The 17,462-nt window shown below is 43.1% G+C and overlaps 1 protein-coding gene across 1 annotated transcript in view; it reads left to right on the top strand.

Annotated features, from left to right (window-relative positions):
* The window catches only part of LOC117513658 (low-density lipoprotein receptor class A domain-containing protein 4-like), an 832,720-nt gene that overhangs the window by 788,460 nt on the left and 26,798 nt on the right, over positions 1 to 17,462 (top strand). Inside the window, 3 exon segments of the mRNA XM_034173890.1 lie at positions 1,756 to 1,874; positions 1,876 to 1,911; positions 16,994 to 17,044. Coding sequence (XP_034029781.1) covers positions 1,756 to 1,874; positions 1,876 to 1,911; positions 16,994 to 17,044 — 206 coding nt within the window.

Here is a 17,462-nt window from a genome sequence, read left to right as displayed (position 1 = left end):
ACTGCACCTGCTAAATCAGGCACCACAAAAGGCTGTGATTTGTCACTTTTCACTCCTTCCTCTCCCATCACATTTTAAAAGTGTTTGCAGTGCACACACCAATTACATTTCGATCATGGATCAAATACTTTTGGAAGAAACGTCCGCAAATATGACCAACTTTACAACATGGAGTCGGAAAAACTATTTGCTCAAATAACCTGCAATTCATGGAGGGAAATTGTACACCTTACCTTTGATTTGGAGGTAGATGATTGCAGAAAGAAGCTCATTGAGGGACAAATTAATTCCAGAAAAAACTGCATAAAGGCGCAACGGAGAACTTTAAAACTGTCCCGCACGGTTGATGTCATTGGCATGGCCACAGAGTTAGAGTTGCAGAAGCATAATTCAGGATTTAAGATGTTAAGGTACCACTCCGCAGTGAAACTTAGAAAAAGTAATAATGCTTAGGATGCTCTGGACCGCGTATACAACAGCGTGTACCAGTTCCTCGCAATATCCAGCAACTTCGCACAGCCATTGAAGAGGAGTGGACCAACATTCCACAGGCCACAATTGACAATCTGATCAACTCTATGCGAAGGATATGTGTTGCACTGCATGAGGTAAATGGTGTCACACCAGATACTGACTGTATCCCCCCCCCCCCCCCCAATAAAACAAAACTGCACCTTTCAGAGTGGCCTTTTATTGTGGACAGTCGAAGGCACACCTTGCACTAATCATGGTGACTAATCAGCATCTTGATATGGCACACCTGTGAGGTGGGATGGAGTATCTCAGCAAAGGAGAATTGCTCACTATCACAGATTAGACTGGTTTGTGAACAATATTTGAGGGAAATGGTGATATTGTGTATGTGGAAAAAGTTTAAATCTTCGAGTTCATCTCATACAAAATGGGAGCAAAACCACAAAGTGTTGCGTTTATATTTTGTTGAGTGTAATATATATATATTGTAGTATATTATATATATATATATATATATATTATATAAAACGGACAAATTTGCTGGTCCACCTGAATCCATTATAATGGGAGTTTCATTTATTCAAAAACTAAGAAATTTAGATGGATCAAATTTGGTCAGATAACTACTTGGCTAGATATCGGATGTGATTAGATTTGGAGGGGTCAAAGGTGAAGGAAAACATGGTCTGAAAGACAACCCGTTGTATACCAAGACACCTAGATTGAGATCTAAAGCATATATTGATCAGCAAAATATTTGTGATTGTCACCCAGAGGTCACATGATGTAGTCTTATACAGTATAATCAACAACACCATTACAGATGTATATATCTGCTTGTAGGAGTGTGTATCTACCATTGGTGTGTCTATTAACTTGTACATTTATATTGTGTGTGTCGTGCACAGCCCTCTGATGCATGTCTTTTTTTTTTTTTTTTGTCTTTTTTTTTTTTTTTTTTTTTTGCCCTCCATGTGTGAGAAAGCAGGGAGGCAGCCAGATGACATAACTTGCAGTAAAGGTCTCCATTAATCAAGTCAGCCGTGCCAATCATTTCTAATGATAATCTCTGCTTTTCGGGCATTCATATTGTCATCAATAGAATGTTTTGAACCGAGATGCAAGAAATAATTACTCAAAGGTTCCTGTACAGCAAGCAATGATGGGGGAAAAAGAAGTTGCACATGTATAAGTGAGCGTTGTGAGATTTCTGTGTTCTGAGCTGTGTGAAGCCCGACAGCTTGCTCTGAACCTTCTTCTCTGTTCTGTGTGTTTGTACAGCTGAACTGGAGTTTGTTCAGATCGTCATCATCATCGTGGTGATGACGGTGATGGGGTGTGTGATCATCTGCCTGCTCAACCACTACAAGCTGTCCACCTGGTCCTTCATCACGAGGCAGAGGCCAGGCACGCAGGCACGAGCACGCCCTGCAGCAGGTCAGGCCACCCCAGACCACAAACGCTCACACACCACACACACACAAACCACACACACGTGTCTGAGAAAACTTTTGTCTCATCGAGCAGCTGCTGAATCTGCACCAAGTGGCATGTTGGTGTGTTTGAGCACTGGACATGAGCTGCATGCTGCCCCCTGCTGGCAGACAGCAAAGGCAGGTTTGTGTTTCATAATCTGCAGTGCTGAAAGGATCAGACACGTCTGTCTGAAGGCCTTAGAGCTCAAGTATTGTTCCTCTGGTCTCGATCCTCTAATTCTTTTTTGCCATTATTGCTTTATGATGTCACAAAGGACAAATGGAGGGTCAAAACCAGAACTCTGTCTGCCCTCATTGTTGGAGGAGGTGGTGTAAGTTATTTTATCTTATCCCTTTTTGAACCACACAACTGAAGCAAAATGGATCTGCATATTGATTTGGCAAAAGTTCACACCGGATGCTCTTCCTGACATAAATCCAGATAAGAGGAAGAATGGCACTGGTGGTCTTAAACCTCGAACATTCTGTTTTGGAAGCAAGTGCACTAACCATTTGGCTACCAATGCTAAAAACACATGCCTTTAAAAATACTAATAAAATTAATAATGATCATTGAATGTTATTTTGATCCTGGGATCAGCGTCAGGCTCCAGTGGACCTCAGGGCTCATCAGGGACTTAAATGGCATATCTCACTCCAATCAAACAATATCTTTTTAAAAATTACATACCAATTATGAATCATTACTTCCAACTCTTTAACTTGTGCAAGTTACTAATGTAGCTGATTAAAATAAAATTCACCATACAACGTCTGAAAACTGCACACAGATTCAGAGCTATTTTTAGTTGTAAAAGTGATGTAACCTCAGGTGTTGAGTGTCTTGAAGTTCAGTCCACCTGTTTCCACCTCATGACTTACTCCAGCACACAGTCAGTCTGTGTTGTTGTTGTTGTTTTTTTTTTTCTTGTTTTTTTCTTTTTATAGTAGAGAAGCTTGAATCTTCGACTGGACTGGGTTGCTTGACGAGAGGACGTTTCGCTTCAAATCGCAGAAGCTTCCTCAGCTAAAATTCTTGCTCTGGAAGTCTGACTTCTGTCTGACTCTTGTAGAGAAGAATCAGTCCCAGTCCAGTCGAAGATTCAAGCTTCTCTACTATGGAAACCACCTGGACAACTGAGAGCCTACACAGAAATATTTTTCTTTTATTTATTTTTTTGTTTCCAAATGTAATATGGCTTCAATTTGGCTTTCAAATCAGATTCTGGAATTTGTCCTCCTCGCTTCTTTGTAACCCGCGATGTATTCACAAAAACCCCAAACAAACATCACATATGTCTCAATAAGACTGAATAATAAAGGATTATTAACTGAGCGCGAGGTTAATAATTTGTTTATTATATGGCTACTATACATATAAACACATGATCTTACGGTATTGCCCAAATATGAAAGCTGCTGACGGCTCATAGTCCGATCTATTGACTTAACCTCCATGAAGAAATTGCTAACAGATGGTCCGTTCGTTAGCTGGTAAGCTTTCAATCTGTGTGTTTTTTTCCGATGCTGTTTAGATATTTATGGAGTATGTTCATGCCCAGTGTGGTTTTTCTAACACAGTTTTTAGCTTTCTGGTTTGTAACAAATGTGATACGCGTTCTGATTGTCATGGTAACTAGTCTGATAAGGGAAAATATCAGACCGGAAATCAGCCAACCGGAGTGTGCGTAACATCGCAGCCATATAATAATAATGGTCACATACCGTGAAAGTGGTGTCTCTGATTTCACTCCTGCTGTGTTCACAGACACACAGCCATATAGAATTATTGTTCCACTGTGTGGCGCTATCTTTTGTCCACAGGAAAAGAGGTTGCTCCACCAGGGCTCACCGGCTGCAGGTAGCTTATTAGCTATCAGTTTAGCTCAGCTTGGCCAATAATACAAGTGCTGAAGCTGGTCCACATCCGCCTGTTCTGTTAAAGGCGGCTTCTCATCATCGCGTTCTGTCCAACTCCGTGATCACAGAAGCGGTTTCCTCAGTGAGACTGGTCCCGCACGTAGCAGTTTAGCTTAGCATGGCATGATGCAACGGCACAACGCACCAACACAGCTGGTTCCACGCTTTTGGGAGACTAAACATGCTCTTTTGCATTTAATCATTAGTGATTGATCTCTGCTCTCTTCCACAGCATGTCTTTTTCCTGATTCTCTCCCTCAGCCCCAACCAGTCCCAGCAGAAGACTGCCCCTCCCTGAGCCTGGTTCTGCTGGAGGTTTTTTCCTGTTAAAGGGACTTTTTCCTCCCCACTGTCGCCAAGTGCTTGCTCATAGGGGGTCGTTTTGACCGTTGGGGTTTTCTGTAATTATTATATGGCTTTTGCCTTGCAATATAAAGCGCCTTGGGGCAACTGTTTGTTGTGATTTGGCGCTATATAAATAAAATTGATTTGATTTGATTTGATTTAAGAATTTTCTCCTGGCCACATGAAAGAAAAGGATAAAATCCATGGTTACATCCATCATGTTTTAAAGACCATTCTCACGCTGTGTTGGGCTTCACTCACTTCTGTTTGTCTGAGATACTTTATAAAATAAAACCAACTAATTTTCCCTCCTCAAAATATTATATTTGGAAAAGCTGTGGACCAGTCATTTTAGTGCATCTCATAAAACACACATTTTAAGCATTTTGTCGTAGCCTATTCACCATCCAAGTACAAACCCCCCCCAAAAAAAACACTGATTTCACACTGTAAAAAAAATTCTGTTTTTCCCCATTCACTTCAGTGGAAGCACTTGAGGGCCGTTACCCTACATGCTGTCATCAGAGTTCATATTCCTCACATATTCCTCACCCCCCCCCCCCCCCCCCCCCGCTCCCAAAATAAAAGGTATATTAACACAATTTTCCCATTGTGAATGCCTCTTCCAATGCGCTGGCTGTACACACAGACACACATTTTGTCACATCATTTGTTCTGCAAACTCAGGCAGCAATCCCCGGTGCTGGAAAGTAAAGCCATTGCAGAAGTACCAAAACCTGCAGTTATTCAAATGGCCACTTGAGGCTGGCTCCAAAAGTGAGTCAATCCCCAGAGAACCCCATGTTAAATTCGCCAACCTTACAGCAGCAATAAACATGTTTTATAGCCTGGTACATAGTTAGCTAGTTTCCACCGTTTGGGAAAATTGTACTGGAGTAAAATTTTTATAGATAATTAGTTTAAGCTGTTTTAGACTCAGACTCACTTTTATTGTCACTTGACCATTACAGGCAGAAGAAATGTAGTTTCCCCAGGTCTCAGTGTAGTTAACTGGGACATTTTTAATTTAACCTATTGTATAAGCTTTCGCAATATAAACCTATGCAATGTACAATATGCGCACCCCTGTGGCCATAGAATATATATACAAGGCACAGGGTCGGCAGCAGCAGCAGCGTTAGAGTATTAAGAAAGTGACAGTGTGCATGTAGTGCAATGTTCACTGTTTGGTGGTGGATGTTGAACTGTTCAACAGTCTGACAGCATTCAGGTAGAAGCTGTTTTTCAGTCTGGATGTTTTTGCCCGGATGCTGCACAGCCTCCTTCCAGAGGGAAGGGGTGTGAACAGACTGTGTGCAAGGTGGGTTGATTCTCGGAGGATGTAGGTGGCTTTGTCTCTACATCTGGAGATGTAGAGGTCCCCAATGGGTGGTAAGCTGCAGCCGATGGTCCTCTGTGCAGATGTCACCACCTGCTGCAGCGCTTTCTTCTCCGCCACCGTGCAGCCACCATACCGCACAGGGAGGCAGCAGGACAGGACACTCTCCACTGCACAGCTGTAGAAGGCCCTGAGGACCTCGGTGTTTAGGCCGGCCCTTCCCAATTTCCTCAAAAAATAGAGACGTTGGTGGGCTTTCTTGATGACAGCCGTGGTGTTGGTGTGCCAGGTGAGAGTGTTGGAGAGGTGGACTCCAAGATACCTGATGGAGGAGACGATCTCCACCGCAGCTCTGTTGATGTAGAGGGGGAGGGGGGTGGTGGGGGCTGACCTGCGGAAGTCAACAACTATGTCCTTGGTCTTCTGGGTGTTGAGGATGAGGTTGTTGTCTCTGCACCACCGTGTCAGGTTCTCCACTTCTTGCCTGTACGGTGTCTCATCCCCTTGGCTAATGAGCCCGATCACTGCTGTATCGTCTGCAAACTTAACATCAAGATTATTCTTGTGCTGGGCTCTCCAGTCGAAGGTCATCAATGTGTACAGCAGTGGGCTGAGCACACAACCCTGGGGTGAGCCAGTGTTCAGGATGATGGTGGAGGATGAGGTGGTGTTGATCCTGACACTCTGTGGTCTCCCAGTCAGGAAGTCCAGGATCCAGTTGCACAGTGCTGAGGGAGCTCCTAGTTCAGCCAGCTTGGAAACCAGTTTCTGCGGGATGATGGTGTTGAATGCAGAAGTGAAGTCCAGGAACAGCAGCCTTGCATAGGAGCCCTTGTTCTCTGTGTGGGAGAGGGCCTGATGCACCACGGTGGAGATGGCATCAGCTGTGGACCGGTTTTGCCTATACGCGTACTGGTGCTCATCTACAGTCACATTGATGGTCTGCTTCAGGCGCCTCATCACCAGCCTCTCAAAGCACTTTGTGGTGATGGGGGTGAGTGCAACTTGCCTTGTCATTGAGGCAGGATGGTGCAGAGGTCTTTGGCACAGGGATTATCCTTGATGTCTTGAGGCACGGCGGAACTCTGGCTTCGGACAGAGAGGTGTTGAATATATCCGCCAGAACCTCAGTCTTTAAGGACCCTCCCTGGTATTCCGTCAGGGCCCGGAGTCTTTCTGTGGTTGATCCTCTGCAGCACGTTCCTCACCTCAGCTGTAGTGATGTTGCTGACTGGGAGGGTCTTTGGGGGATGGAGGGACTTGGGAGGGGGTGGTGGTGTTGGATGCCTCAAAATGCGCATAAAAGGCATTCAGAGTGTCCGCGCTGGGTCTGCAGAGCACTGTGCTACATTATTTTTGTAGTCCTTGATGCATTTGATGCCCCTCCACATGCTCCGTAGGTCATTGGATTGGAGGTGGCCTTGAACCTTGAGGGCATATGTGGACTTAGCTCTTTTAATTCCCACCGACAGGTTCCTTCTGGCTGCTCTGAGTGCTGTTGCATCGCTGTCTTTGAATGCAACATCACGAATTTTCAGCAGGGAGCGCACCTTTCTGGTCATCCAGGGTTTCTGGTTTGGCCTGATGGTGATGGTCTTGGAGGTGGTCACATTGTCTATGCACCTCCGGATGTAGCAGTGCACAGTCGGTGAGTATTCCTCCAGGTCCACATTGCTCCTTGTTGTTGCAGCCGCTCTGAACATTTGCCAGTCGGTGGTCTCAAAGCAGTGTTGAAGCATGGACACAGCACCAGTTGGCCACACAGAGATGGTCTTTGTGATGGTGTCCCTGCTTTTCGACACTGGACTGTAAGCAGGAAGCATGAGGAGTGAGATGTGGTCTGAGGCGCCGAGATGGGGGCGGGGGGCTGCTCTGTTAGCTCCACGTATATTAGTATACACTTTGTCCAGCGTGTTTTCCCCTCGTGTGGCGATGTTTACATACTGGTGGAATTTGGGGAGAATATCTTGCAGGTTTATGTGGTTGAAGTCCCCTGTTACTACATACAGCGCATCTGGATGTTTATTTTGATGCAAGCTGATGGAAGAGTATCTGCTCGTGTAGCTCGTTATGCATAATTAGGGATGCATTTGATTTGATTGATCGCTATCATACAGCTCCTACGTATACTGCTAGCAGCAGGCTGCTAGCTCCTTTCTGAACATTTTATTATTTATGATATTATCGATTGTTGTGTAGTTAACTGTATGAATAGACCATCAAAGAAGTTTGTGCTCCAGTATTTTTAGTGAGTGAAATTTTAGTATTATTTAATTTGTATGTCATTACCTAGCTAGGTAATGTTAACTACTATATTCTCCAGTGTACAAGTCCCCCCCCCCCTTTTTTTTAAGTAGTTTGGGTGGTCCTGCGACATATGTACTGAAAAATCATGTGTTCCTTAATAAAAATAGTTTATATCGTACTTTCCCAGGAATCAAAGCACTAAACAAAAAAGTCCAACAATAAAAGAATTAACAGCAATAACAAAAGCACAGTGATGCACAAAAATCGTAAAGAGCCGTTAAAAAAAAAAAAAACAACAAAAAGCATACTTACATTTTTTCTTGTTTTCATTGCTGTAGACCAGCAGTCCATGCCCACCGGATGAGTTCTTCTGTCCAAAACACGTCAAATAACAACATATTCTTTATCCATCTTACTTATTTTTGGAATTTTAAGAATCCTTGTGAATTTAAGAATCCTTGTGTTAAGAAACAGTGCAGCCTGAGGTCCTGTGTGAAACAATGTGTTACAAAGTTTATTCCACATACAGGAAACAAAAAAGATGTGACTTATATATGTTTTTTCCCTCATCTTGATACATTTTTGACAGGTGTGACTGATACTCCAGAGAATATGGGGCCTGGGGTATATGCAGTGTCATGGTTTTAAAGCCAGCAACAAGCTACCTCTCATTAGAGCTACAGGCCAGCCTGTAAAAATCTTCCTTAATCAGTCATTCAAAGCCAGGTTACCTAGCTTGTTAGCCTTAGCTAGATTTGTAGCTTGGATAGGTGGGCTTGTCTGGATGTTATTGATCACACCGGTCTTTATCTATTCATGGCTTAACTATGAGTTTGGCAGTCAGGAACTGAAAATGTGGTGACATGCTGAGCTGCACAACTTTAGCTTCATAGCTGCGCTTCAGAAAATGTACAGGAGACATCACACGGCGGGTTTGTCCATTATTAGATTATATCCATGATACAGTATTTTGTCTGTAGAAACCAGAAACTTTATAAGCTCCAGACGCAGTGATGGTGAGAGAGAAACCCCCAGCCTGCTTTAATTTGTCCTTCATTAGAATCGTATGACTGTGAATGCATTTATCAGCTCGTCTGTTCCGTGAGGTAACAGTGATGTTTTTTTTCTGTAGCAGAACAAACAGCTTGTTCCCGGTAAAGATCGTTTCATCCCAGTTCCACAGAAGGTCTGCTGGGTGAACCTGCTGAATCGGTGTCTTCAGATCCAGACCGCCGAGCCTTGATGTTTAATTCACGACGGAGCTGTCTAGACAGCAGAGGCTCCGCCCCCATACTGACACGACAAACACATACTAGAAGCCTGCAAACAAACAAGCAGTCATTATGATTCAGCTGTTAATTACCTCCTTAAAGTCTGGGTTTTTTTTTTTTTCTTTTAAGCAGCATTGCTTTTACATGATTGAAATTTTCTCATTGTGCCAAAAGTCTACCTTTAAAATTATCATCTGAAGCTACTGAAAGAGGCAAAACCTAAACATTTTTAAATGCCTGACAACAGAAAATCAGCAACTTAACACTCGTTAGGACAGAAGCTATGTTCTCTGTGAGATCATAAAGCATCACCTTTTTTTACCAGCTGCCAAAGGTTTGAGTTAACTTTTGGCAGCATAATTCAGCCGAGCGAGCTCGTCTCAGAAACCTCTTTAAACAGCCCACACGTGATCCAGACTTATGTCCTGCTGTGATGTAATGATTGTGTTTGCACCGCGTCGAAACGTTCGTGTGAATGAAAGTTGAGAAGAAGTCCGGCGCAACAACCATGACAGTCACAGAGAGCTTTGTCGATGTTTGCACCGTCAGTACCAAGGTACCAGTGCCGTCTTTGGGGATGTTGTCGTTATTCGTTAAGTCCTCTCCTTCTCGACATATTAAACAGTGCAGAACAAACGTCATACCGGTGGGGGCAGGCTACCATGTCACCTCCTCTAGTTGTTGTTTGTTTGAGCCGTGGTTCAATTTAAAAATCAATTAATGGGTCATATTTGCTAAGAAGCTGTCAAAGATAGAAACTGATGTTTCAGGTGTAATTCCACTAAACCGCCAGATGGTGGCAGTTTTTAGTAGAGAGAAAATTTTATAATGATAATATTTTATCACACATAAAGCCGACATATGTTCTTCAGAAGCTCCAGAGAGAATGAATGATGAAAGGTTGGAAGGAATTAACTTTAGTGAATAATGTTGGAGGTGGTGGGAACAGGAATGAATGACTGGATTAAAGGTGAGGACGAGGCAAACCGTTACAGAAAAATGGAGGATTGAGACGCATAGAGAAGAAATACAAACACTCAGAGATCTGACCTTAAATAAAATGCATTTGCTCCTCTAATGTTTTCCGCTAAATATCGCTAGGTGTAAAAAAAATCCTGCAGTCAACTGTAGATGAAAGAAAGCTTTGATTATTTCTTTGTGTGGCTTTTTGTCTTTCTTTCTTCTTTTTTGTCCTGGTTCTGAAATGGAGTGGTATTTCATCTGGAAGCCGTCAGTTGTACCTCGGTACAGCTTGATCATTTTCCCTGTTTTGTCCTCATTAAATTGTTACTCCGTTGACCCTTTTTGTTTTTATCATCAGTTCAGAAATTACACATTAAAAAAAAAGAATCAGACATATACCACAAAACAGTAAGGATTCGATTTCAGAACAGTTGTTAGTGGGTTTAAGGCAGGGCTTAATTTGAGGGGGAGCAAGACGGAGCGCGCTCCGGAACCTCTGACGTTGGCTCCGACAGCTATTTATACTGGATCCATGATCCGCCACCTCTCTTGACTAATAAAATATTTAAAAAAATCGCCGCGATTGCTCTCACTGCCAATCACACCGCCACCCTCCTGTCTGCTGTGCGGAATTGCGCCAAATCTGGCAACAGGTCCAGAGGCTACGCTCGCTGTTTTGATCCGGATGTTGACCGTAGCCGCAGAGCTCCGTGGCCACCGAGAGAGGACTTGGATTCTTTGCGGGTCTCGCATCCGTACCCCCGGAGGTAGTGAGTGAAGGGAGAGCCGCGCATTGTGTTCTGCGTGTGTCTGTTTATAATCTTCTCACACAGAAGAAAAAAGAGAGTGTTTACACAAGAGAGAAAAGTGAGAAAATGTTAATGCCTGTTTGAGAAAAGTGTGTAGTGAGGGGTTTTACAGCCTTAAAACATCTATAATAAGTGTAAAAAATAGCGCTACTTCGCGGATTTCCGCCGCGTTCACACCGGGCGCGATCAGACGCTACAAATTTGCGGGGGTCGACGGACGCGCCTCCTTCGCCCGGTGTGTCGCTCTGCTTGGGTGGACTTTCGCTGTGAAAATTCGCCCCAGTGCGTCATCAAATAGGAGGAGCTTTCATTCCGCTCGGTGTCAAGTCACCATGACGGACCTTGATCACACGGAGCGAGTTGTTGTGAAAAGCTCCCAATACAGAGAGTATCATTATTTGCTGCAGGAGCTGCCTGCGTCTGGATGACGGCCACTTTCAGCGGTCCTGCCGCCTCTGCGGGACCCAGTTTGAGGACCAACTATCCCGTTCACGCGCGCACATATAAACAATTAAAAAAAAAAAAGAAACTCCGCTTCTTGCTGCAGCTCGCCCTTCCCCAAAAAACTCTGTCATAATTGTGTTTAGAAACCAGTCACCATTTGCTTTATTATACATCTGTGTAGTTAATAAGTAAAATAATCTCCATGGATGATTCCCTCGCGCGCGCATGTAAAAAAAAGAAAAAGAAACTCCGCTCCCCCTGCTGTGGGGCTGCTGCTCGCTCCAAAAACTCTGTCATGATTGTGAAATAAAGGACAAAAGAGACATAAGTCCTGCTCACACGCTGCTACCAGATACAGGACATGTTCACATCTTCAGTCAAACTCCAGACATCTCCACGTCACTACATATTCAGTCCCTGATTGGTCATCGCGGCGCGACGAGACGAAAAAGTTCAGATTTTTCAACTTGGGGAGGAGGGCAACACGACGTGATGCGACGCAATATCGCGCTACAAACGCGCAAAGCGCTCAAAATCCCTTCACTCACGTCGCGCTGCGCGGTTTTGCACCAAAACGCGTCATTACACATGGCAACCTGTGGCTGCAGTGGCTCGCGTCGCGCCCGGTGTGAACGCGGAGAACGTAACTCCCGCGATAAACGAGGGACCACTGAGGAATTTGTACTCTATCCGGATTTGGTGTGACTAGTACAATACATGCCCAGTTTATTTTCGGTGTGGCGCACAGCATTGTTCGCAAGCCCCCAGCCCTTCTTTTTTTTTTTCTGCACCAGAGCCACCCATCCTCTGCGCTCTGGGACCTCCCACTTTACAAATTAAGCACTGGTTTAAGGTACACCTGAATTTAATTGAATTTTGAATTTTGAATTTAGTCACTCCATATCTGACCCCGTTCAGAGTCCTTCTGTGCCCCCCCCCGCCCCCAAAAAGTAGAAAATATTGCCATTTATAGTAACAAGCAAACTTGATTCTTCCCGTTTCGTTCAGCATTGAGAGCGAGAGAGAGAGCGGGGATGGGGGGAGAGAGAGAGAGCACTGTTTCTGATCACAGATCAAAGCTGTTTACACGCGAATGTCTGCTGGTGCTGGAACGTTTTCACCCTGATCCTCAAACTCACGCATCTGTAAACTGCTGCCTGGTTTGCACAAACCGAGGTGCAGTTCGCTGTGAGAGATCACTGCAGATGACACAAAATATTATTACTTGAGGAGGTGATCCTTGATCGCTGCATATTTGTTCAGCCTCCTGCAGATGCATAGATCTTACTTTTAAATAATTCTGTGGTTGTCTAGTGATTCCAACTATCTATAAAGCTATATTGATAAACAGACTGTGACAGTTAAAGTCAAATTGAGTTTATTTCGAATGAACTATATTCAGTTCACCGAAAGACAAGAGCATATTACACCAGCTGCTGTGCAGACGCAGACCACAAGAAGGAAGCTCAGACTCAACACCATTTTTGGAACATACCATCTTGAGGTATGTAAGAATTGTTGTGTGTTGGGGGGGTGTGGCTGGATATGTTGGTGTTCTTTTCTTTTCTGTGCTCTCCAGGTGGTATGCAAACTGATTTATTGTCTGTGGAGAAGGTGCTGGCAGAAGAGTCCTTCACCCTCATCAACGTTATGTGCAGCACCTGTGGATGGTGCTCACGTGTAACCTTAAAGACTTTCAGCTGAAGCAGATAATGAGATGGCGTTCTGCATTTAAGCCATGTGTGATTCAAGCAGAATTGCCGGGAACTCGACCTTGTGATGTTCGTTTGTGAGACGCTGAGGACCGCGCCTGGGTTTGACACATCGTGCCTGTGAAGGAGGAAGGGTGAGGGACACATGGCACACATCAGAGGTGATTAATTGTTTGACTAATTGTTGATAGTAACTTGGTATTTTGTTACGCAGTATATTTGAATTGTGATGAGAATTGTGCAGCTCGTTTCTCACTGCCGTGGCGTGCGGACTGGTGATCCTCCACCTGTTGTGAGAAGCTGCTCATTTACATAAAGCTTAAATACAGACCTGAATGTGTTGCTGATAGTGTGTGCCTTTTGAAGGATATTGGTTGTAGCTGCTGACTTACCTCACCTTTTCTATCCTTCGCAGAGTGTCGGTTTGTCGTGTCCACCTGGGGGGTGTTTGGCGGTAAACGTGGGTCCAGAAGCGCCGGGCCTCGATCCTTTTAGGCGCTGGAGAGCGTGCCAGCCTTCACTCCACCAGACTGACGCATTTTTTTGTTCATACACTTTGTTATGCACCAGAGGGTGGAAAAATAAATTGTTTTGTTATTGGAACCGCTTTCTGGTTATTTTAGCGCTGGGTTCCGTCAGACGCAGGTCCGCTCCTCAACCCGCGTCGACACATAAGAATACATTATATAAATATGAATACGATGCTCAAATACCCACATTACCTTTTGGGGTGCTGAAAATGGCCCATTTTCATGTTTTCAAAATATTAGCATATTTTTCACAACTCGACATTTTGCTCCAGACTGGTATGATTTCACTTCATAGATATGCTTTAACACATCATAAATGATGATAAAAATAATTTTAAGACCATAGCTGATATCTTTGAGGGATTTTTGAGAATGCAGATATACGGACAACACGTAAAGTTTTGGAAATTCTATCATTTTCAGGGCCTTGTGGAAGGCCCATATACACCAGATACACTAAAATTGATTACTGATTTCATATTCCAACTCTATACCAGAAGGTAGGCTAGGATGTGTATTTTCAAAGCTGGGAAGCTAATGACAGTCTAGTTATTAATGTCTACATTTGGTAGAAATCACTGTATTCATAAAATGTGGAAAATCCAGATAATATTGATTGAGGTGTAGCTCCAATATTTGGCATTTCACCATTACTCTGGCAGAGGAACAACATATTAAATAAGCAACTCAGGACTGAGGGGTGACCTGGGAGCCCCTGGGTGACTTGAGATGGAATGACCCATTTGTGTTCTTCATTAGCCCTCTGAGGGGAAGGGGTATTTTCTTGATTTTTCCTATACTTTCAGTAAATTCCATTTAAGATGCTTTTTGGGTATAATGCCTGTGTTGTGTGGCAAAATGTTGTGTTTGACAACAATATCAGTTTTCAGAATATTTTCACATAATTTTTTTAGAACACTGTAAATGGGAGCAAATTTGCGCTAAACCTTAAGAAACGCATTTTTCGCACATTCTTCAAATCGTTATTAAAAATACACCTTTATTCATGTGGACAAACTCTTTTGGTGCTAGAAATGGGTTCACCAAAGTCTTTGGCTCACAAAAGTACTGTAATATATGAAGAAAATTGTATATCAGTGAAAAGTAAATGGCCAAAATTAAAATGTCATTTTATTGTTTGAGTACATTGTTGTCTGTCCCTCTGCATTTATCAAATGTTGGTGATATGTGGATCAAAATGTTCATAGAATCAGTTTTCAGAATAAGTGACGTATTTCTCCAGAACACTGTATAGACAAATAATTTGACTCCACCTCTTCATTGAAAATATACATTTATTCATGTGGATGAACTGTTTTTGGTACTAGATTTACTGGTACTAGATGGTACTAGAAATAGGTTTACCAAAGTATTTGGTAATCAATATCTATATTCTGTATACTGTACTATATACTGTATTAACCGTGAAGGTCCCATTTTTTTGTCCTCAATGTTCTCTGGATCTGCTCACCTCACACATCATCTCTACACTCTCGATCTCCCCATATCCTCTGTAGTTACGGACGCACATCATGTCTCTTTCACAAATCCCCTTAACTGGCCATATTTTGCTGTTAATCAGAACCGCTGATCTATGATATACCGGTGTTCCATGTATTTTGGGTCAAAATCCATAGAACACCACCATCTATTGGATGGGAGTGTAAATAGCAACTAGTTGTCACATGGTTGCCATTTGGTGCTCTGCCTGAATCACACTTAACAGAGTTTTCAGTTTTGCAAATGCCTTTTTTTTTTTTACAAATGAAAAACAAATTACATATTTACAAAAACACATGTATTTGTAAAAACCAACACACACAGTAACTTGTGTGTGGGTTTTTTACAAATAACTCAACAGCCAACCAGTGATGAGTATGCTCATTTTCCCATAATGCCGTTTGGCATCTGTGAGTTTTAATGCTCAAACTTTCAGAATTAGTGCATTAATTTAAAACTAAAAGATATTTGTGATATTTTCAATTTGTAAAAATGATAGTCTTGACGTTCAAATCAATAAAATGGCCGGAATTATTGGCTCTTCATTGGCTTCCTGTTAATTCTAGAATAGAATTTAAAATTCTTCTTCTTACTTATAAGGTTTTGAATAATCAGGTCCCATCTTATCTTAGGGACCTCGTAGTACCATATCACCCCAATAGAGCGCTTCGCTGTCAGACTGCAGGCTTACTTGTAGTTCCTAGGGTTTGTAAGAGTAGAATGGGAGGCAGAGCTTTCAGCTTTCAGGCTCCTCTCCTGTGGAACCAGCTCCCAATTCAGATCAGGGAGACAGACACCCTCTCTACTTTTAAGATTAGGCTTAAAACTTTCCTTTTTGCTAAAGCTTATAGTTAGGGCTGGATCAGGTGACCCTGAACCATCCCTTAGTTGTGCTGCTATAGATGTAGACTGCTGGGGGGTTCCCATGATGCACTGTTTCTTTCTCTTTTTGCTCTGTATGCACCACTCTGCATTTAATCATTAGTGATCGATCTCTGCTCCCCTCCACAGCATGTCTTTTTCCTGGTTCTCTCCCTCAGCCCCAACCAGTCCCAGCAGAAGACTGCCCCTCCCTGAGCCTGGTTCTGCTGGAGGTTCTTCCTGTTTAAATGGGAGTTTTTCCTTCCCACTGTAGCCAAGTGCTTGCTCACAGGGGGTCATTTTGACCGTTGGGGTTTTACATAATTATTGTATGGCCTTGCCTTACAATATAAAGCGCCTTGGGGCAACTGTTTGTTGTGATTTGGCGCTATATAAAAAAATTGATTGATTGATTGATTGAATTAGTTTGGTTTTTAAATCAAACCATATGTCAAACCTGTTTTGCCTTTTATGCCTTTTGCCACACATCTGGGGTACTCTATGTTGAATGTAAATGACTTTTTTTTTTCTTCTTTGTACCATGTGGGCATCCAGGCCCCTTCTGCTGGGGTAGGGTTGAGCTCAGCTCCTCACAGCTGCCTGACCGCTGCAAAACATAATAACAGACAGGAACTAACATGTTTGATTTTAGGGTTGACAAATGTTTTTGACCGTTCGGCTACTATGCCAGCAAAAAAATGTTAGCGGACTAAAGGTTAGCAAAACTAAATTTAGCGGAAGCTAATTGAGCTGCTGATGGTTTTTGAAGTTAGCTGAAAAGAGCTTTGTTAATTGGTGGTTAGTGGAACTGTGCCCACCACTGGTTAATAGAAACATGAGGAAAAATGGAGCTGGACTGGCCCACGTGTCCATGTACCTCAACATGTTTGATAATTTAACAAGAAAAGCTTCAGCCTGCCAGTAAAGAAAACAAACATATTTGGAACTGTTCCAAATGGATTTAGAGGAAGTACACAAGTACAGTAATAAAATTCCATCTAAATGTTAAACTTACAGGCAGACGACTTTCTTAAGAAATTAATAAATATACACCCTGACCATCTGACGTTAAGTACCTGCTTTTATTCTGTTTTGTTGTGTAGGATGGGTGTCTGTGGCCTTCAGATGTCAGCTCACGACAAGGCACCTCAGAGGTAAGACCATCACACCATTCCATCAAACCTACAGTAGGAAATAAGTTTACTGCACGACGACTACACATCCACATTTTCAGTTTCTTTCCTCTGTCGTACTGCTGACGTTTCAGGTTCTTGCTGAATTTGCCTCAGAGATGTCACTTTCCAGTGTTTCTGTAACCAAGCCGGGCAGCTCGATGGTAACCGTTCCAACAGCCGCTTGACGGTGATGAAACTTCCACGAGTTTGTCACCAAATAACATTGTTGACAGCTGTGTGGCAGGCGTATCCTCTCTCTGGGGGCCCTCTAGTTTTCCCGTTTGTTACAGTTTCCCAGTGAATACTGGTATTCCTCAAGGATGTTTTTTGGCACTTTCATTGTTCAGTACTTGCAGGGACTGTCTGTTGGGTCATATTGTGTAAACCAGAGACTTAG

The sequence above is a fragment of the Thalassophryne amazonica genome, chromosome 7 (assembly GCF_902500255.1).
Source record: "Thalassophryne amazonica chromosome 7, fThaAma1.1, whole genome shotgun sequence".
In the NCBI taxonomy this organism is placed as follows: domain Eukaryota; kingdom Metazoa; phylum Chordata; class Actinopteri; order Batrachoidiformes; family Batrachoididae; genus Thalassophryne; species Thalassophryne amazonica.
This window is presented reverse-complemented; position numbering and strand designations above follow the sequence as displayed.